The 23281-nt window shown below is 38.4% G+C and overlaps 1 protein-coding gene across 13 annotated transcripts in view; it reads right to left on the bottom strand.

Moving 5' to 3' along the window:
- Positions 1–23281, bottom strand: part of LOC102244148 (putative RNA-binding protein Luc7-like 2) — a 60616-nt gene that overhangs the window by 6807 nt on the left and 30528 nt on the right. For 12 of the 13 annotated variants that reach the window (XM_005874993.2, XM_005874992.2, XM_005874991.2 and 9 more), the window contains 6 exons: positions 22386–22484; positions 18655–18765; positions 13389–13532; positions 7958–8134; positions 6393–6484; positions 3932–3961 (listed from right to left, as the gene is read on the bottom strand). In XM_005874993.2, the coding sequence (XP_005875055.1) occupies positions 3932–3961; positions 6393–6484; positions 7958–8134; positions 13389–13532; positions 18655–18765; positions 22386–22484 (653 nt within the window). The remainder of the gene's footprint in view (positions 1–3931; positions 3962–6392; positions 6485–7957; positions 8135–13388; positions 13533–18654; positions 18766–22385; positions 22485–23281) is intronic. The other variant, XM_014546714.1, reaches the window with a different exon arrangement.

Below are 23281 nucleotides of genomic sequence, written 5' to 3'. Positions count from 1 at the left end.
TCTTCTTTCTGAAATCAATAAAAACATATTTAAAAAAAAAAAAACCTAGAAGGAAAAACACTTCTGTAGCCTCCACTTGGTCACAAAACTAACTTGTATATTGTGTGTGGTGAGAGGATGGCATATACGGATGACAGAGAACTGAGGGAAAACAATGAGAAAAAAGGTATGAAACTTTGTTATAAGAGTCACTTAATATAATAGTACAAAAGCACATTATTCAGGTGTTACATGTGCAAACTGATTTTATTTTCCAATGATTATTTTGTTAAGTGAACTGTAAAAGCATTTAGTATATGTCAACATTATAGTCAAAGAAAGGCACATATTGTGGACATTAACAACCATAACTGAATAGAGTATTTCACACTTGAGAAAAACATTTCTGGCCCTGTCCAGTTGGTTGGGCATTCTCTCAAGTAGCTAGAGGTTGCTGGTTTGATTCCTGGTCAGGGCACAGGTTTTGGGCTCGATTCCCAAAGGGGCGTGTAGAGGCAGCCAATCGATGTTCCGATTTTACATTGTTTTTCTTTCTCTTTCCCCCTTCCCTTCCTCTCTCCCTAAAAATCAGTAAAAATATTTGTATTACATTTTTATTGATCAAAGAGAGGAAGGGAGAGGGAGCGAAAGATGGAAAAATTAATGATGAGAAGCATTGACTGGCTGCCTGCTACACGCCCTAGTGGGGGTTGAGCTCACAACTTGGGCCAGGAATCAAACCATGACTTCCCGATTCGTAGGCCAAGGCTCAACCACTGAGCAACACCAGCTAGGCAATAAAAAAAGATTTTTTAAAATATTTCTGATAAGAAGCAGGGGGAGCCCTAGGCGATTTGACTCAGTGGATAGTCAGCCTGCACACTGAAGGGTCATAGATTCAATTCTTGTAAAGGGCATGTACTCTGGTTGGGGAACCTTTCAGAGGCAACCATTTAATGTCTGTCTGTCTGTCTGTCTGTCTCTCTCATCGATGTTTTCCTGTCTCTCCCTCTCCTACTCTCTCTAAAAATCAATGGGAAAATATCCTCAGGTGAGGTCTAACAAAACAAAACAAAATTATTTTGTTTTCCATACTTCTTGGAGCTGGTGCACTTCCACAGAGCAGACACATTCTAGTATATTGTTGTTTAATCAGCATAATAGGTATGCACTGTTAAATACAGTTAGCTTCACAGGGAAGATTCAGAATCTTAAAGAAGTTAGATTTCTTCCTTGACATGAAAATTCACAAGATAAAATTTTATGCAGGGGGAAAGAGCATAAAATTCATTCAATACAAGTTTTGCCAAATTATATTTTGGTTAATCACTCATTTTGAGCTATTATAATAAATCCATTTCTTTCAATGTATTACTTCATGTATCTTTTTAAAGTTATCCATCATTCAAAAAATATTTACTGGATGCCTACTGCATTGTTCTAAGATTGTGCTGCAATTACACCGGTGGGCAAGAGTATGTTTATAGTTGTAAGGGAAACACAGAGTTTATTCTTGTATTAATACTTATTAATTACTGTATTTTCCACACAAACAATTGTAAACCTATATATTCCAGATATGTGGGCAATAAAAATAGGTGAGGTAGTAAAAAAAGAAATAGTGTGTCTTTGGAGGACTTAAACAGAGCTGACATGATTTATTTCACTTATACAAATCGTTTAATTTTTTTTTTTTAAATATATTTTATTGACCCTCTACAGAGAGGAAGGAAGAGGGACAGAGAGCCAGAAACATCCATGAGAGAGAAACCTCGATCAGCTGCCTCCTGCACGCCCCCCACCGGGGATGTGCCAACAACCAAGGCACATGCCCCTGACCGGAATCGAACCCGGGACCCTTCAGTCCGCAGGCCGACGCTCCATGCACTGAGCCAAACCAGCCAGGGCTACAAATCGTTTAAATACTTTTGTCAGCAAAGGTAACCAGCTTGCATTAACCAACCAATGAACAGAACAGTATCATCACTTGATGCTTATCCTTCTACTCTGGATGTGAGAAACTCACATCGTAAATAGCTAACACACCTGTCCTCTTTGTTTACTAATGCCTTAGTTTTTTAGTGCTTTAAGCAGAACAATAACTGAAAGGCTAAGAAGCACTTAGGGGCATTTAAAACATATAAGGTTTTGTTTTTTAAAAAAAATGTTTGTATTGATTTCAGAGAGAAAAAGCGAGAGATAGAAACACCAATGATGAGACAGAATCATTGATTGGCTGCCTCCTGAAGCCCCCTACTAGGGATTGAGCCCGTAACCCAGGCATATGCCCTTGACCAGAATCAAACCCGGGACTCTTCAGTCTGCAGGCCGATGTTCTATCCACTGAGCCAAATCAGATAAGGCAGGTTTTTCTTTCATAAAGACAAATGCTCCAGTTTAGAGGAAAAAGTTCTTGGGAAATAGTTACTCATTGGAATTAAGAGTACTTAGAATGTTTCAAAAAAAATGTCATCCAAACAAGAGGAATACTAGAATTTCAAAAAGAATGAGAAAGGGCATTCTAGGTGGAAATAAATTGAGAAAGAGTCAATAAGAATGAGAATGGCAAGTGAAGAATTAAGAAAGATAAAGTACACCATGTTTTCCCACCTTTCTCAGATAGAAAACAGTTATCAGTAGCTAGTAAAAATTGTAAAGAAAGGCTTCAAAAAGCCCCCAAATATGAAATCCATAAGTCAAAGAAAAGTGTTACCATGTCCTTTTCCTCTTGAAGGCTGTGAGTGCCCCTTTCAAGCTTTTTGTGATCAGTTACCAAGGGTAGTAAGTACTAACTCATAGAAAGTCAAGATGGAGGCATAAAGTAAACATTTTATTTTTAATATGTTTTTATTGATATTTTTAGAGAGAGAGAGAAAGGGAGAAGAGGAAAGAGAGAGAAACACTGATATGAGGAACAGCGATCAGCTGCTTCCCGTTTGCACTCTGACAGGGCATTTTCATATGTGCCCTGACCAGCAATCGAAATGGTAACCTTTCAGTGCACAGTTCACAGTACACACTGGCCAGGGCTAAACTAAACATTTTAGTTTCCCTTACTAACCCACCATGAACCTCTCATTCAAAAATGTATCCAATTATTTAACCTACTTACATTTTCAACACCTCTTAGAATGTTTCTTAGATGCACCACCCAAAATGATTTTTTAAAAAAATATCCTGTCACATATTTACCCTGAGCTTCTAAAGATTTTAAAGAAATACTCTGGCCCTAGCTGGTTTAGCTCAGTGTTTAGAGCATTAGCCTGCAGACTGAAGGGTCCCGGTTTCAATTCTGGTCAAGGGCACATGCCCAGGTTGCAGGCTCAATCCCCAGTAGGAAGCGTGCAGGAGGCAGCCAATAAGTGATTCTCTCTCATTATTGGTGTCTCATCTCTCTCTTCCTTCCTCTCTGAAATCAATAAAAATTTAAAAATAATTTTAAGAAGCTAACTTTGCTTAAAAAAAAAAAAAAGTGCACACAAATGCCAATTAAAAAAAGAAAGAAATACTCTGGCCCAGCCGGTGTGGTTCAATGGTTGAAAGTCGACCTATGAACCAGGAGGTCAGGTCACATGCCCTGGTGGTGGGCTGATCCCCAGTAGTGGGCATGCAGGAGGCAGCCAATCATTGATGTTTCTATCTCTCCCTTCCTCTCTGAAATCAATAAAAATAAAAAAAAAATTTAAAAATAAAGAAATATTCTGAAATGTTTTAAGTTTTCCCCCTAACTCCAGGGCACTGTTTATATAATTTTACTTTGATAAAACTAAACTATAGTATATGCGTATCTTCTGAACAGTTTCTTCGCAAAAGATATTGCTTGAACTTGAACTACAAAAATATTAAGTGTACTAATCTATTAATTCTTGTTCATTTTTAAAAGGCATTTTATCTATAACACCCTTATTTGAAAAAAAAAACCGCTTCACTGCTTAACTTGTATTATACCTACCTTTTGGGATTCTTGCTATGTGATCGAGACCTAAAACAAAACAAAAAAATCTATTTTTAGAAAAGTAACTATAAATGGGAATAAGTATGCTGGGCTGTTAAAAATTACATTCTTCCTGATGTGTAATTTTTATGTTAATTTTATAAATATAAGGCATGTGTATGCACAGAAAATTTTTCAAAATACACCACAAACTCTACAGACTTCCCCACCTTGGCATATGAATTCTCTTAACTAAGAAACCTGGTTCTTAACACAGTACATCACAACTCACTAATTCTCCAGAAACCACTTACTTTCCAACCCTGGAAAAATTCACTGTCATTTCTTCCTGCCCTCTGGGAACAGAATAAAATTTCTATGATCTGAGATGTATACACTTTGGATCTGCAAACTCATACTATAATCCCTAGAACACCCAAATCAATCTTATAACATGTTTTCCCTCCCTTCCCCCTTCCTTTCTCCCCACCCAAGGATATGTTTTATTGTTTTTTGAGAGAGAGAGGAAGGGGTAGAGAAAGAAACATCAATATGAAAGAAATACTGATCAGCTGCCTCCTGCATGCGCCCCAACTGGGGATTGAACTGGAAACCTTTTGGTATACAAGATGACACACCAACCAAGCCACCAGGCCAGGGGGCACAACATGACACATGACACTTACATAAAACACTCTTACAATTCCTAGCACACAATTAGCACTCAATAAATAGTAATAGCCAATATTATAGTTTTTTGTGTGGAGACTATACAAATGGTTGAAGCATGGCTTTGGAATCAGCCTGATGTTTCAACTCTGGTTCCACCACTCACCATCTGTGTGACCTTGGCAGACATATATATTCCCCTCAGCTTAGTTTGTCATTTGTAAAAGAGGGATAGTGATATCAATTTCACAGGGGGTTGTAAAAATTAGATGAACTGCTAGAGATAAATTCTTAGCACAGCGCCTGGAAAATAGTGCTCGTAAGTAATAGTAATTTTTATCATTACCCTTTTCAGTACCACAGCTGGAATCCTATGCGGTATAATTTTGAACTCACTTGCAATTTCCTCATTTTCCATACTTAGCTATAATACTTAAGTTCATATATAGATTAAAATTTTTAAAAAAGCATTACTGAAATACATTGCGTTTATAATTATTGTTTAAAAGAATTTGTCAAGTGGCAACAGAGAAGATGCAATGTATTTTCTTGTCATCTACAAATGTAGAAATGTAGTTCAGCAAAGAATATTTTTTTTCTCATTTGATTTACCTCCGTTGAATCATTTATATTAGTGGCACTACATTCAATTGAATTTTAAGTTAAACTGAGATTTCTAATGCCATTTATATTATTTTAAATATTACAATATTGGGCAGTATCACCATCTGAGTACACAAACGAGAATAGAGCTAAAGCTCTGAGGTGAACTTTATGGTAAATGAAGAACATATACATCAATGGAGGAATGACAGCACTTCCCCAAAGAGGAAGATGGCCCGGCCATCATGGCTCAGTGGCTTAGTGTCAACCTATGAACCAGGAGGTCACGGTTTGATTCTCAGTCATAGCACATGCCCAGGGCTGCAGACTCTATCACCAGTAGGAGGTTCAGGAGACAGCCAATCAATGATACTCTCTCATCACTGATATTTCCTATCTCTCTCCCTCTCTAAAATCAATAAAAATATTTTTTAAAAAAAAGCTTGGAGGAAGTTGGCATGACCTATACATATTATCAAGGGTAAGGCATTTAAATTTCAGAGATGTGTAATACAATTAAGAGAACACTATAAATTAGAACTACAGGTGAATCTTTTGTGGCATACCTGCCCATCCTAAAATTGTTGAAGTTATGAATAACACATACAAAGAATGTTGCCACCAGAGTGCCAAGCAGTTTGTTGATAATGAATAAAAGTAACCCAGAACATTTAAATATTGTAAATATGAAGATTTATATGATTCTATCAACCAATACCAATATAAAAATAACTATTAATACCAATTAAAAAGAATTTATTATTGAGTAAACATTTTAAAAGTTTATAGCTCCTAGAATTGAGTGTAGAATGAAAGTAAATTTAATCAATAAAACAAAAAACCCAAACCTTTTATCAAGCATAAAATATATCATAAAAATAGTTCCGTGCCAACCTGGTACAAATTATCCCATCATGAAAATCAGGGGGCTAGAAAAGAGTTTTACATAGCTTACAAAACAAAGATGTGACTCTCTCTTTATTACCTCTTTAATACACTTTTAAGGAAAAAAGGACCTTGACTTTAATGGCCATTATGCTAACATACTTGCACAAACATTGTTTTGCATGGTAGCATTTTAAAGAGTAAACAAGATTTCCCATGTCTACATTTGTTAACATCTAAAATCTTATACCAATCACATCTCAAAGATGAAACAGGATTTTCAACTTCAAATACTTAGACTATTCAATTTATCACTCCATACCTCCTCAACTTTTCCCTTTCTTCTCTTTCCCTTTCTTCTCTTCGCTTCAGGCGTTCCTGGTTTCTTTTCTCCTGCTTCTCAGCTACCACTCTCTTAAAAGACAAAAAAAAACAACAACAAAAAAAAACTAAGTTAAATAATAATAAATGAGAAGCATTATTTACTGGGTCCATTCTTAATGAGCATTATCCTAAACTTTAGCCAGATCTGGTTTCCAATATTGTACAAGTAACATCAAAATCTGCTAATAACAATTCAATTTTGATAAGGAAAATCATTGGACTTACAAGTCTGGTTTCTAAAATCTTTTATCTTTTTGTAAAATTTATAAAATTTCATGGTCCTCCATGACTTCTTCTATTTTTTTTTAAATTTACTTATTGATTTTTAGAAAGACAGAGGCAGGAGAGAGGGTGAGGAGAGGGGGAGGGAGAGAGGAAGGGGGAGGGGGTAGGAGCAAGGGAGGGAGAGGGAGAGAGAAACACTGATTTGTTGTTCCACTATTTGTGCATTCTGGTTGCTTATTGTATATACCCTGACCAGGGATCGAACTCTCACCTTGGCGTATCAGGATGACACTCTAACAGAACTACCAGCTAGGGCCTTCATGACTTCTTAATATTTGAAAAATAGTTCTATAAATTTTTTCTCCTCTGAATACTTTCTGGTATTATTTTGTATTTTTTAAAATCAACCAACCATTATAAATCACAAGTTCCCATGCTCTATGATTTCCAATATAGAAATGTTTTCTGTCACTTCCAATTACCATCCTGATGCTGCTATTTTAAAAACAGCAAAATGCTGAACTGTTCTGTTGCTAGGTCTATCTGCAAAGACTCCCAAGTAGGTATCATTTGCTATACTGAAACTCATTTTGTCATTTTTTTAAAACTTACCTGAGTGAGATCATCTTAGCTACTCAGAATACAGAGAGCCACTATTAACTACAATATTCATCCACTCTGTTTATATTTACCTCCTCAGATATACCTTTTCTGTTTGCTTATCCTCTCAAAAGAACTCAGCAGATGAGTAAGAACTTGTTGCCTTTCTCAGAATGGCTTACATATTTGACAGTGATTGTCCTTTTTTAAAAAATGGGTTTCATTCTAACTCCTTTCTGAAATGGAGGCAGGAGTGTAAAATAAAACCAGAGGTCCTACCAGATTGCTATGTAGTGAAGAACTGCAAAATATTTCAACTAAATATTTGGTTCATTTTCTCAAACTTCCTTTAGAGTAAATATTATATTATTTATTTTATAGGAAAAAGAGAAAAACTTAGGGGACTTTGTATAAAATAATTAGTTTAAAACCAGTTTGCAAGATTCCTACTCCATCATATTCAACTACTAGCTCCAAGAATAGGGGAATAGTAATTAAAGGTCTGTCTATCAAACATTATCCATTAAACCAATGGTATCTCCATTTGAAATCCTACACTATTCAGTATGAATTGTGAAAGGGACTCACAGTCAAGATTACTATACGAAAAGACAACTAATACAGATCAAAAGAATGAGTGGTTAAATTAGATAAAGTGATATTAATTTAACAATATACCTTTAATTCTTCAAGCTTCTCTCTTATTTCAATAAATCCCAGGTGCAGTTTACCCCCAAAATGATCAGCCAGTCGTCTGTCATTATCATGAAGACCTAAATAAGCAGAGCAGACTTCACAGACTCGAAGTTTCTGCTGTTGGAAACTGGAAGCTGGCATAGAATTCCGATACACTTCCTAGACAAAAGTGAAAAACAATGTTCATATAAACTTCATGGAACATCATACAATTAAACAAAATACACTTTTCTAAAGAACAAAATGTTTTCCAATGAATACACAAAAGCATGGCATTTTGTCATGAAAATTCTAGATTCCCCATAACCCCCCATCCTCTGTCTCAGGACCTCTTCACTGGGGATAAAAAAAAAAAAAAATTGGAGCCCCAAATACTTTTTACCAAGAACTACTGTATCTACCATGATACAGAACACAACTTTCTGAAAGTTTTTCTCAATGTTCTGTTTTCTATAATTTTTGTTAAAAATGAGATGTAGCAACCCCAAAACTTTATCAGTGAAGGATCAAGGAAGTAGAAGTCGCCCATGCTTGCAGAGAAGGCATGCACGTTTTCTATATAATTACAGCTTCCTTCCATTGCCTTCTTTCTTACGCATCCCTTTGGAAATGTGGATGGGACATACAAATAATAAACCTCCTACTAAAAGTAACAGTTTATAAGACAAGCAATGAAAAATGCCTTACTGAGATTTAAATATCTTATACCCAACCATTTTATTTATATTAAGTTCATCAATGAAGTAATTAATACTAGTGGGTTGGTATAACCACTGTATCCTTTTTTCCTTATTGACAGAATTCTGATTTTTGTTTTGAGCATACACAGTTAAAAACATTTCCAAGCTTCTGTGTAGCTCTAAGAAAATATAGATATAAGTGGACATTGCTGGATATAATCTATAGGAAAGTTCTTTAAAAGGGAGTCAATACATTCAGACAAAAGTAACCAATAACCTGTGAATCAAAAAGTGATGGAAAACAGAATACTTGCCGTTTCAAAATGTCAATACCAAACACTAACATAGTAACATCATAGTTATGGGACAAACCACTAACATGTGCCTTCTGACAGGATGTAACATTACTTTAGTGGTATTCCTGACAAAATCTAACAAAAATCAGACAAACCCAAACTGAAGGACATTTCACAAAACAAATATGTGATCAGCTCGTCTCTAGAGTACACAGTAAAAAGTGATCTCTTGAGCTTCTTGCATATTTTCCATTGCGTTTAGTGCAATACCATAAACATTAATAACATGGCACCCAAATGATTCTCTCTCATCATTAATGTTTCTCTTTCTCCCTCTCCCTTCCTCTCGGAAATCAATTAAAAAAAAAAATATATATATATATATGATGATGTCTCCAATACTGTATTATGAATATGACTTAGAATACTGTATGCCATTAAAATTTTTTTTAAATATTTTTATTGATTTCAGAGAGGAAAGGAGAGGGAGAGAGAGAGAAATATCAATGATGAGAATCACTGATCAGCTGCCTCCTGAAAGCCCCCTACTGGGGACCGAGCCTACAACCCGGACATGTGCCCCTGACTGGAATCGAACCTGGGACCATTCAGTCCACAGGCCGACACTCTATCCACTGAGCCAAACCAGTCAGGGCAGTATGCCATTAAAATTTTATAATGATTCATTAGTGTATAGGCTAGGCTACTGTGACCCAACCTTATTGATTATACTAGGCCAGAGATTTCCAACCAGTATGCCGCAAAAAATTTTAAAACATGCAATACCTGACTATTTAGTCAGGGGCACTGACCTCTTTTCCCTTAGATTGCCAAATAAAAAAATGACAACAGCCCTAGCCAGTGTGACTGGGTTGGTTGAACTGTGGTTCCATATACCAAAGGGTGACAGGTTTGATTCCTGATCTCGGTACATACCCAGGTTGCGGTTCGACCCCACAGTTGGGGCTTGTAAGGGGGGCAATCAATTGATGTTTCTCTTATATCGATGTCTGTCTGTCTCTCCCCTCTCCCTTCCTCTCTCTAAAAAAAAAGGCTTTAATAAAAGACTTCAGACATTCCCGAAGATGGCGGTATAGGTAAACACCGGAGACTGCTGCCGCAAACAACCACTTCAAAAATACAACTAAAAGACGGAACGGACATCACCCAGAACCACAGGAAGGCTGGCTGAGGAGAGACTCTTCAACTAGAAGGAAAAATAACAGCACACCGAGGCTCAGAGGAGGCGCAGTGTGGAAAAAACTCAGGTGCGGAGGTGCGCGCGCAAAGCGGGCTGGTGGCTGAGAGCGCGGTTGTCGTTTTCGGTCAGGGGGGAGTCTCAGACTCTGAGCTCCAGATACGGGCGAATCGCTGGGGACTCGGACCCAAACGGGAGAAGCGGGAGTGTCTGGCATCAGTTGGAAGGCAGCTTTCCCTCCGAGGTTTGCAGCGGTTCCGGGGGTTCTGAGAAGCAGAGCCTCTGGGAACAGGACTGAGGGCACCATAACGGCTCCCTCCGCCCGCCCTGTTGAGCCCGCCCCGCCCAAGCCCTGCGCAGAGCCATTTGCCGGATCGCCGCAGGCAAAGGCTAGATTAGCGCCCCCCCAGAGGACAGAAGTTTTCCCACTGCAGCAGACACAGCTGATTCTCACAGCCAGTCGGCCTGGTGGTCAAATCCCTCTAGTATTAACTACAACAATCAAGGCTCAACTAGAACAAGACTGCGCACAAAGACCACTAGGGGGTGCACCAAGAAAGCATAAAAAATGCGGAGACAAAAAAACATGACAGAAATGGAGGATATAGAGCTAAAAAACGCAATTTTGAGGGCTTGCAATAAACTTCTGGAGAGCCTCACGAAAACTAATGAGACCCTCGATGCTATGATAAAGAAACAACTAGAAATTAAGCATACACGGTCGGAAATAAAGAATATTACACCCAATAGCAGACCAGAGGAGCGCAAGAATCAAGCCAAAGATTTGAAATGCGAAGAAGCAAAAAACACCCAACCGGAAAAGCAAAATGAAAAAAGAATCCGAAAATACGAAGATAGTGTAAGGAGCCTCTGGGACAGCTTCAAGCGTACCAACATCAGAATAATAGGGGTGCCAGAAGATGAGAGACAGCAAGATATTGAAAACCTATTTGAAGAAATAATGGCAGAAAACTTCCCCCACCTGGTGAAAGAAATGGACTTACAGGTCCAAGAAGCGCAGAGAACCCCAAACAAAAGGAATCCAAAGAGGACCACACCAAGACACATCATAATTAAAATGCCAAGAGCAAAAGACAAAGAGAGAATCTTAAAAGCAGCAAGAGAAAGAGACTCAATTACCTACAAGGGAATACCCATACGACTGTCAGCTGATTTCTCAACAGAAACTTTGCAGGCCAGAAGGGAATGGCAAGAAATATTCAAAGTGCTGAATACCAAGAACCTACAACCAAGAATACTTTATCCAGCAAAGCTATCATTCAGAATTGAAGGTCAGATAAAGAGCTTCACAGATAAGGAAAAGCTAAAGGAGTTCATCACCACTAAACCAGTATTATACGAAATGCTGAAAGGTATCCTTTAAGAAGAGGAAGAAGAAAAAGGTAAAGATACAAATTGTGAACAACAAACATGCATCTATCAACAAGTGAATCTAAGAATCAAGTGAATAAATAATCTGATGTACAGAATGAACTGGTGATTATAATGAATCAGGGACATAGAAAGGGAATGGACTGACTATTCTTGGGGGGGAAAGGGGAATGGGAGATGCGGGAAGAAACTGGACAAAAATCGTGCACCTATGGATGAGGACAGTGGGTGGGGAGTGAGGGCGGAGGGTGGGGCGGGAACTGGGAGGAGGGGAGTGCATTTATCATTCTTCTAAATTTAACTTTGCACAATCTGAACAATAAAGATTTAATAATAAAAAAAAAAACTCAAGGAAAAAAAAAAAGACTTCAAAAAAAACACACAAAAAACCAGCCAACACAATAGCCATCCGGTGTAAATGAATTAAAATTATACAGATTGGCAAAAAAATATATTTTTGGTGTGCCATGGAATTTTAGTAATTAGTTTATGTGTGCCATCAGATGACTATTACTGCTTCTCCATTATTTTAGCATGAATTATTGTTATATCTGTAAATAAACATAAATTTCTTCTTCACATTATCTTTTTCATTTCTGATGTCTAGTGTTAGTTATATGTTAAACAGCTATAGTATTTTATATCATGTAAGACAGTATTGATGTTGATACTGAAGATGAAGCAGATGACAAACTTACGATATCAATAAATACAGTGCAGTAGTATATTTTCATTTCACTACCTTACTTTATTGTAAGAATATTGTATATAATACATATAACATACAAAATCTGTGTTAATCAACTGTTTTTGCTATCATAAACAGTTGGAGGAGGAGGAAGAGGAAGGAGAGGAGAGGAGGACGGGAGGGGAGGGGTAGAAGAAATCACAAGCAATAATAGGTAAATATTTTTAACTGAATTACAATGAAAATCTGTGGGATGCAGCTATAGTTGTGCTTAAAAGAAAACATGTAACATTAAATGATCTAAAATCAATGACCTAAGCTTCTGCCTTAAGGCTATAACAAATTAAACCCAGGTGTGATGCAGTTATAAGTAATGGAGACTACTGCAAAAGTGGAAAATATAATCTCATATGAAGGCATTCAATTTCTTAAAAAACAAAATAGAATTTTGGGCCAAACATAACAGAACTTTGTGTGCAGGATATCAGATTTTAACTGTGCTGTGGAGGAAGAGCTGAGGCTCCCAAGGTGCTAGCGGACTGTACTGAGGTGGGAAGAGAAGGGAGAATGCTACAGTTGCATGGATGTAAAATGGAGAATAGGGTATCATAGTAACCAGATATATGCAGTGTGTGTGCACGCGCACACAGACACAAATGACTGCTGTATATGACTAGTTAGTTCAGTTAATTTTATTTACCAGTTATAAATTTCATATCAGTGGCTCCAAATTCCAAAAACCACTAATTTTGGTATATAACCCATCAGTATGACATGGACTAATTACATATGTTCTGAGAAGTACATACTGCCCTGGCCAGTTTTGTTCAGTGGTTAGATTGCCAGTCTGGGGGCCAAAAGTTCTTAGGTTCAATTCCAGGTCAAGGGCATGTTACCTTGGTTGCAGGTTCAATCCCTGGCCCTGGTCAGGGCTCAAGCGGGAGGCAAACAATCAATATGTCCCTCTCACATCAATGTTTCTCCTCTCCTCTTCCCTCCCCTCCCCTCTCTCTCTCTCTCCCCCCCTCCCCCTCCCTTCCACGCTCTCTAAAAAAAAAGAAAAAATGGAAAAAATATCCTCACTCCTCCAGTGAGGATTAAAGAATAAATAAAGTATAGATAATAAGGCTTTACAGACCAACATTAAGAATTTAGTTACCTCTGCTTCTCTTTTCTTTGCCCGTGCTTTCTCTACTTCATCCATTACTTTTTGAGATTCTTCCACATTTCCTTCAGCTCCTAGTTGTTCCACCTTAGCCAACAATTTACCAATTTCTTCATTTAACTCATGAACACGTTCTGCCTAGAAAGTAACAGAAAAAAAGATCATGAATAAAAAGCTGACAAAGTATCAAAGTTCAAAGTATTTCAAAAATGCTCAGAAGAGTTATTATATGAGGCAATATAATTATAAACAATGCTTTCTGAGCACATCATAAATTCGTGAGACATTAGGATGTTTTGAGCTTGCCTGCCTTCACTGGATACATCCGATCTCTATATAAACTAGCACTTTGCAACCTCGGCTTTGGCAGTGTATTCCAAGTATAAAATACCTTTTCTTCTTGGGATGTCACCCCTTTACCTCACTTGCTGGCCTAGTGAATGTCTATTCACTGAACAAGATCCAACTGGAGTCTATTCTGTGAAACGTTCTTGATCAATCATTATATTTCACCTCCACTTACACACAAAAGCAGAGAGCCAAATCCTCTTTTGTGTTACTTTTGTATCTTTTACAACAATTACTTTTATATACACTGAGTGGCCAGATTATTATGACCGGCCAGATTATTATGACCACCCCATCAGTACTTCATTGATACTTCCAAAAATACTGAATATTGAAAACTTCCTAAGCAAATACTCTCAAGATTTTATTATTACTATTATTTGCATAACTAATTCACTTCACTGCACTGATGGGGTGGTCATAATAATCTGGCCGGTCATAATAATCTGGCCACTCAGTGTATATCATACCACATTAAAGATAGCTATATATATTTCCCATCTTTGTATTTCCAATGTCCAACAAATAGCATTAGCTCAAATATGAGTTAAAGATATAAACTGGGGCTGGTGAATTCTCTTTGAATCAAAGATGTGACTAGATATCTGGCTTATGGGCAAGTCAGTTACTAGGTGTACAATTTTGGTCATATTATTTCACGTGAATCTATTTCCTCATCTGACTAGTAGGGATTAATATCTCACATAGCTATGAGAAACAGGAAAATGTGCCTTGCACATACATTGCACAGTACATTACTGATTTTTAGTATAATAGCATGACAACCCTTCTCCCTTAGTCCATGTCTTTTCACTGGGATTAATTATTTCCTTGGGATTTGATATGTCTCCTCCTCCTCCTCTTCATCTTCAGCACCACCATCATCCTTAGTTCATTCCTTGACTTTTAATGGCACTTGATAGATACACACAGACTATTTTTTTGGCCATAAGTAAGTATTTATCCTATGTAATCAATTATATTAGCAAAGAAGGTTCTAATTTGATATGGACATCTGATCTCAATAAAATAAGACTTCTCAAATAATCTTTACTTCTCAAATTTCCTTCAATCCAAGATATTCACCCCTCAAAGAAATTCCCAACTCTATTATCATTACCTCTTTAACAAAGTGGTATTTTTCTTTGAATGATTGCATTAATGCCCCAAACTCTTCATCCTTCCCTGTACCCATGCCCTTTACTATTTTATCAAGTATCATCATATTCTGAATCTGAACTTGGCCACACAGTTAACTGGCTTTGGTTAACAGGACGGTAGCAAACATGACACAAGCAATGACTTGAAAAGTGCTTATATGAATGAGCTTTTGTACCTCAACTCTCACCGTGAGAAATTAGTTCAGTAACCCCCAGCTGACTGGAAGACAAGGAAGAGGGCCCCGCTAAGACAGGAATAAATACCCAGTCAAGTTCAGCCTAAATCAGTAGTCAATGAACTAAATAAATATTTACTGTTTCCAGTCCCTGAATTTTGAGGTAGTTTGTTAAACTGCATTTTGGTAGTGATGAATAACCAATACAACTTGGGGTCTAGCCAGCAATTGTGGATCCCTTTCAACCATGATCCCTTGTACTTTAGTATGTCCATCTTTATAATCCTGATCTTCAGAGAACTTTTCAGAAAAAGTTGGTTGAAAGTAACCTTTTCACAAATAAGGGAATCCACTTCCCTTTGTACATACATATCTAAGCACTATAATAGTATTTAATGCTGTCATGTAAATCCTACCTGGATAACTATCACATTCTGCATTTTCATAAAATGTACCACACTACATGGAATGGTACATAACGTTATAAAGTAGTAAGTCATCAAACCAACAAAATGAAATACATGGACCTTTTCTGAATTCTGATTATATAGGAAAAGTAAACACTGTTTATTAAGTAATTTTAAATCTTGTTAACTTCATGGATATAACTCTGTGGTTATATTTTAGAGGTGAAATGATATGACACCTAGAAGTTGCTTATCTATATAATAAAAGCCTAAACGACCAGGAGCTGCCCCCTGGTGGTCAGTGAGCCCCCACAGGGGGAGTGCTGCTCAGCCAGAAACCAGGCTCATGGCTGGCGAGCGCAGCGGCAGCAGTGCTAAGGAGCAGCGAGAAGGCAGGCAGTAAGGAGCAAGGGGTCCCGGACTGCGAGAGGGATGTCCGACTGCCGGCTTAGTGGGGAGCAGGCCTAATCTGGCAGGCGGACATCCCCTGAGGGGTCCTGGACTGCGAGAGAGCACAGGCCTGGCTGAGGGAGTCCCTAGTGCATAAATTTTGTGCACTGGGCCTCTAGTAAAATAATGAAACAACAGAAAGCTGACAGCTTTGAATCCATTAGGATTTGTTGTATTTTTCTCTATTTTTGTGTATAAGTTCACAACAAAATATTTTTTAAAAATAGTGAGTTGCCCTGGTAGATGTAGCTCAGTTGGTTGAGGCTTGTACTGTGCACAAAAGGTTACCGGTTCGATTCCAGGTCAAGGCACATACCCAGGTTTCTGGTTTGATCCCCAGTTGGAGTGCATGCTGAAGGCAGCCGATCGATGTTTCTCACATCAATGTTTTTCTCTCCCCCCACCTTCCTCTCTCTCAAAAACCAATAAAAATGTATTAAAAAAAGAAAGAAAAAAGTAGTGAGTAGACAAAACTCAACATTTAAAAAATGAACATTCTTGCCCTAGCCTGTGTGGCTCAGTTGGTTGAGTGTTGTCCTATGCACCAAAAGGAGACCGTTTTGATTCCCGGTTAGGGCACATGCCCAGGTTGCAGGTTCAACGGGAGGCAACAGATTGATCTATCTCTCTTACATTGATATTTCTCTCCTTCTCCTTTCCCCTCTTTAAAATCAATAAAAACATATTTATAAAAAAGAATGAACATTCCATTTGGAAAATGGGCATACAACATACACAGATATTTCACCGAAGAGAATATACATATGGCAAATAAGCACATGAAAATAATGTACAAAGTCATTACTCATTAGGGAAATTGAAACCACAATGAGATGTAGTAACACACCTTTCAGAATGGATAAAACAGTGACATCATCAAAATGCTGGCACAAATGTGAAGAAAGTGGATCACTAACACACTGCTGGTAGGAATGTAAAATGGTACAGCCACTCTAGAAAAAAAGTTTGGTATTTGCTTCCAAAACTAAAAATGTCCTTACCATATGACCTAGCAATTGCAGTCTTGGTTATTTATCCCAGAGAAATAAAAACTTATGTCCACACAAAAATCTGTACATGAATGTTTATTGCAGCTTTATTGGTATTAGCCAATAACTAGAAACAACCCAAATGTCCCCTTCAATATGAGGGGTTAAACTGCAATATATCCCTAACCCTAACCCTAATCCTAATACATACCATGGAATACTACTCAAAAATAAAAAGGAATGAACTACTGATACAATAACTTGTATGAATCTCAAGTTGTGTTGAGTATAAAAAGCCAATCTTAAGAGGATACATACTGCATGATTCCATTTATGTGATATTAGGTGAAATAATCCTATATAATAAAAGGCTAATATGCAAATAGACCAAACAATGGAACCAAACAACCGGTTGCTATGACATGTGCCGATGGGGGGGGGGGGGGGGGGGGGGGGCACGGAACATGTGGGTGTCGGCAGCAGGCGTCAGAGCGAGAAACATGGTGGGCGTTGCCCGCAGCAGGATGGTCAAGCAGGTGAGCAGGTGAGCAGGGGCACCAGACCAAGGCAGGGCGCCAGACCAAGGCGCAGTCGCTGTCAGGGTGAGCCTCTGGTGGTCACTGAAAATTCTTTGCTCCTGCACACCGTGGTCCCGCCCAGTGCTCACACCTGCTGCTGGCCACAGCCACAACTTGCACCCACTGCCAGTGCCGATTGCTGGAAGCTGGCAGCGGGTGTGAGTGGCGGTTGCTGACCCCGATCGCCCCTCAGGGCTTCTCCACCTCCCCGATCCTGAGGGGCGATCGGGGCAGCAGCCGCCGCTCGAACCCACTGACAGTGCCAACCCTGCTCACACCCACTGCTGTGGCTCCGCACCTTCAGCGGGTGCGTGTGGGCCGGTGCTGTCAGCAGCGGGAGTGGCGGGAGCAGGACTGCCAGCAGACAGGGGACCAGGGGCTGCAGTGGAAGGGGCGGGGGAGGGAGGGGGGGTAGAGCGCATGGAGGATGGGCCGAGACCTGCCCCCCGTAACCTCTCAGCCTACAGTTCCTTTTAAGGTGCACGAATTCGTGCACAGGGCCCCTAGTATAATTATCAAGACAGAAAATAAGCTAGTGGCTGCCAGGGGCTAGGGGAAAGGGTGGTGTGGCTATAAAGGGGTAACATGAGGGAGCCTTGTGATGATAATGCTACAATTAATGTAATTATTATAATATTTATCCAATTTGCACATGTGATAAAACTGCAGAGAGCTACACACACACAAAACAAGTAAATGCATGCATTAACTGGTGAAATCTGAATAAAATACAAAGACTGGACCAAAATTAATTTATTGCCTTTGACATTGTACTGGTTGTGTAAGATATCTTAACATAAGGGGAAGCGAGAGGAAGAGTACATAGAATTTCCTGTTTGTCTTTGTAAGCTTCTGTGAATGTAATTTTTCAAATTAAAAAGTGAAATTATATTCTGTACTATTAAAAAGATTGACGCCCTAGCCAGTTTGACTCAGTGGATAGAGCGTCAGCCTGTGGACTGAAGTGTTACAGGTTCGATTCTGGCCAAGGGCACATGCCTGGATTGCGGGCTCGATCCCCAGTGGGGGGGCATGCGGGAGGCAGCTGATCGATGATTCTCTCTTATCACTGACGTTTCTATCTCTCCCTCTCCCTTCCTTTCTGAAATCAAGAAAGAATTATATTTTTTAAAAAAAGATTGAAATTGTTACCTTTGCTGCCACTTCAGCACTAATCTCTTCTTGGGTTTCTGCTAATCTTTTCTTGGCCACTTCTGTTCTTCGATCACAATCGGCAATAAATGACTGCAGATGATCCATAGCCTACAAAGTTCAATTAAAAGACAATTATTTCCAGAAAAATCAACTTTCTTCAGAAATATCTTTACTCAAAACTTACACTTTTAAGTCAATAAGACATATCCGTGGGTGAGCAATTTTAAAGAAAGTGATCAAGAATCTCACTTCCTTTCCAGCTGACAGCTGTGGCTAATATTTCCATTATATATATATATATATGCATGTATGTATGTATGAAGAGGCCCAGTGCACGAAATTTGTGCACTCAGGGGCGGGTGGGGTCCCTCAGCCCAGCCTGCACCCTTTCACAGTCCGGGAGCCCTCGGGGAATGTCCGACTGATGGCTTAGGCACGTCAGTCAGACATCCTTAGTGCTGCCTCGGAGGCAGGAGAGGCTGCTGCCATCACCACTGTACTTGCCAGCCGTGAGCCCGGCTTTTGGCTGAGCAGCACTCCTCCTGTGGGAACACACTGACCACCAGGGGGCAGCTCCTCCATTGAGCATCTGCCGCCTGGTGGTCAGTGTGCATCATAGCAACCAGTCATTCCGTCATTCGGTCAATTTGCATATTAGCTTTTTATTATATAGGATATATATGTATGTATGTATAATTTAAATTATAAGGGTTTTATTTAAAAATATAAATTTACTTGGCACATATCAAATTCTAAAAATGGTTGGTTAATCCAAAAATTTCTTGAAAGTGAAAAGCAGAAAAGAAACTAGAAGAAAATGATAGAGAACTCATCACCTCAGAATAGGGAAGGCCTTTCTAATTAATCCAATAGAGATTTTGAAAAGATTAATTAGATAACAATAAAAATATTCTGCAAGGCCCATAACTACCAAAAGAAAAACAGGGGGGAAAAATGCAAAGTATTATCTGAGGGAAGGACTAATTTTCATGTCAAGTTAGTACAAATCAACTAAAAATAAATGTTGACATCAAATATTAGCCAATAGCCAAAAAAAAAATTGTAAACTGACAGTTCACTAAAAAGGAAATATAAACATCTTAAATATATGAAATATGTTCAAACTCACTCATAAGAGCAATGAGGGTTAAAACTACACTTACATTACACATTTCATCTAAGTTGCAAACAAATCTTGAAAACACACTATGTGGTCAGATGGGAAATAGATAATCTCATATATTATTGGTGGGAGTATAAATTGATAATTCTAATGAAGAGCAACTTGGCAAAATTACTGACTCAGTTATTGTATTTCTAGGAACTTACTCTATACACTTGATAAGAAAAAATACATTATTGCCCTAGCCGGTTTGGCTCACTGGATAGAGCGTCGGCCTGGGGACTGAAGAGTCCCGGGTTCGATTCCGGTCAAGGGCATGTATCTTGGTTGCAGGCACATCCCCAGTAGGGGGTGTGCAGGAGGCAGCTGATCGATGCTTCTCTCTCATCGATGTTTCTAACTGTCTATCCCTCTCCCTTCCTCTCTGTAAAAAAATCAATAAAATATATTAAAAAAAAAAAGAAAAAATACATTATCATACTGTAATAGAAAAAGACTGAAAATAACCTAAATTTTCACACCCTTACATCTAGATGATAGAAAATTTCTGCTGTATTTTATGCCCAATGTGTATAAATCATAACCCAATTACACTTTTAAGTCAGAATACGGTGATTCCCCCAAATGTTCTAGCCATGTATTAAATTGCATTTACATAGATGGTTTTTATTTCCATTTACAGAAATTCTTGGAAATTCAGAAGTAAATGGGGGGGGGGGGGGGTCTACTGTATTGCTTTATCTCCCAAACCAAATAAAATGCCTATCTCCTCACTTACAAAAGGTAGCATAAGATTTATGCTTATCAGTATGTTTTATGTAATGCTGACTGGTATATTTTATTTAAGTATAAAAAAAGTTTCCCTATTTTTATACAATTCTCATGTTTGTTTAAAAAAACAGTGCTCACATATATTAAAACTAGAACCATACAGAGATTAGCATGACTCCTGTGCAAGGATGACAAGCAAATTCATGAAGTGTTCCAAATTTTTAAAAAAGAAAAAATATTAAAAATACACACACACAATAGTCAGATTTTGAGCCATTCAGATATCTAAATGGTATCTCCTCTAATAATTCTTCTGTTTTACATTAAAAAACAACATTGTCCTTAATACTCTCCCTCTCTATGTATATATTTACAGGTACAAAAATATGAATATTGCTCAGCCAGCATGGCTCAGTGGTTGAGCATTGACCTATGAACCAGGAGGTCCTGGTTTGATTTTGGTCAGGGAACATGCCTGGGTTGCAGGCTCAATCCCCAGTGTGGGGAGTGCAGGAGGCAGCCAATCAATGATTCTCTCTCACCATTGATGTATCTGTCTCCCTCTCTTTTCCTCTCTGAAATAAATAACAATTTTAAAAAATAATAACAATATGAATATAAAAAGCCTTATATGCACTAGAAATTGGTCTATATTTGTTTAAATTGATACCTTCCTTAATCATTACTACTTTGAGAAAAATATGCTTAATTTTCAGAAGAATATAGGGTGTACTAAAAAAATGTATATACACACTTTGAATAATAATAATAAAGGCAGGATTTATTAAAATACATTTCATTTTTGCCCTAGCTGGTTTGGCTCAGTGGTTGGAGCATCAACCCACAGACTAAAGGGTCCCAGGTTTGATTCTGGTCAAGGCTCAACCCCCGGTGTCGCTCAGTAGTTGAGAGTCAACCTATGAACCAGGCGTGTAGAGAGCACCTGGGAAAGGCCCCTGAGTTGACTGTCATCTGAATCCAGCCAGCGGTGCCCAGCAGAGCCATGCCCTGGAAACATACCTTGCCAGAGGCAGGTGTGTTGTCAGCCTGACCTTCAGCTCAGGCACCAACAGGTGGGTTTCATTATCTAAATCCAGACAAGCACCAGGAATAAACAGGATTATCCGGGCCCACCCAGAAGTGATGATTACAAAGAAGCCACAAGAATGCACATAATCTCCTTTGTCTTGGGCTTTAGTAAAACTTCCTGGTATGGGTCACTGTCTCTCTATCACAGAACAGCTGTCCCACCCAGCCCCAGCTTTTTCCTTCTGTCTTTGTCTCTGTCTATTTCTCAATCCCCAGCCGCATCTACTCAGGAACCATACCGCTCTGGATGGGGAAAAAAGAGAAATATTTATACAGGAGGTCACGGTTAGAGTCCCATTCGGGGTGCATGCCTGGGTTACAGGCTTGATCCCCAAAGTGGGGCGTGTGGGGAGGCAGCCAATCAGTGATTCTCTCTCATCATGATGTTTCTGTCTCTCTCTCTCCCTCTCCCTTTCTCTCTGAAATCAATAAAAATATATTAACAACAAAAAAAAACGTTTCATTTTCAAAACTGAGCTATCAGCTGTGTGCATACACATTTTTTGAGACATCCTGTATATAAATTATATGACTTTACATATTTCCTTAAAATATACAGTTTCATCTTATATTTTCTAAAACTGTTAGTCAGGAAGTACATGATCTCACTTCATTTTAGTACTACCCTTCATATAACCACAAAGAACATAATTTGCTAAGAGCCTTTCCCTATTAAGAGAAAAATCCATATTCAAGATGTTGTATTGTGACAGATAATGTAACTCATTAAAATAAAATCACATACATCAAGCTCAAAGAAAAAATCTTGTTCTTTGGATGCAATTTCATAATCCGCTCTTAAAGCCAGGTCATGGACTTTCAGACATTCTCCAAGATCCATTCTCTAAGAAAAAAAAAGGGGGGGGGGACACAAACAGAAAACACATTTTTTAACAATTCATTAATAACCACAGTACTCCATAGAATAAATGTTAAGTCATACTAATGCTTCTTTGTTTATGGACTTTCAAATTACAAAGTTTCATAAACAAGTATTAAACTTGGCGCCAAAAAAAGAAAAAAAAGGACATCAATTCTATCTACCAATAGGTGAGAACAGCGATCACTTTTGTACTTAAGAACAGACTGACAAGGAAAAGCCTGTCTGAATCTAAACAAAGCTGGGGGGGGGAAAGCTTTAGCAACAACATGGATATGTTTATAACACAAGGATATCAATTTTCTAATCAATTTTCTGTATTATGTCATGTTCAAAAAGAGTGATAGACCAGATAAAATTTAAAAACAATATGAAGTCCTATAGCTATATCTAAGAAGACAAATTTACAAATAACTAGGTATGAGCAGAAAATTAGACAAATTAAAAAACTTACTTGTCAAGAGTAAGGGTTACAGTGTGGCATGGCTGAGATAAATTAACTTACAGGGTATAGTCCAAACAACGTGACAAATCTTACTAAAGGCTGGTTTTAAAAGCAAACCCTCTCTCCTCCAAAAGACACGTTTTGTGTGCTAACGCATTTCAAAAGGGATATAAATAAACCAACAAAATGTCTCAAAACGAAGCCATACCAAAAAGCGAAAGTAAAGAAATAATTACCTGGCCCTAGCCAGTTTGGCTCAGTAGATAGAGCGTCGGCCTGTGGACAAAAGGGCCCCAGGTTCAATTCTGGCCAAGGG

The sequence above is a fragment of the Myotis brandtii genome, unplaced genomic scaffold (genome assembly GCF_000412655.1).
Source record: "Myotis brandtii unplaced genomic scaffold, ASM41265v1 scaffold455, whole genome shotgun sequence".
Taxonomy (NCBI): domain Eukaryota; kingdom Metazoa; phylum Chordata; class Mammalia; order Chiroptera; family Vespertilionidae; genus Myotis; species Myotis brandtii.
The sequence above is the reverse complement of the archived record's forward strand: the minus strand, read 5'-3'. Positions and strand labels throughout refer to the sequence as shown.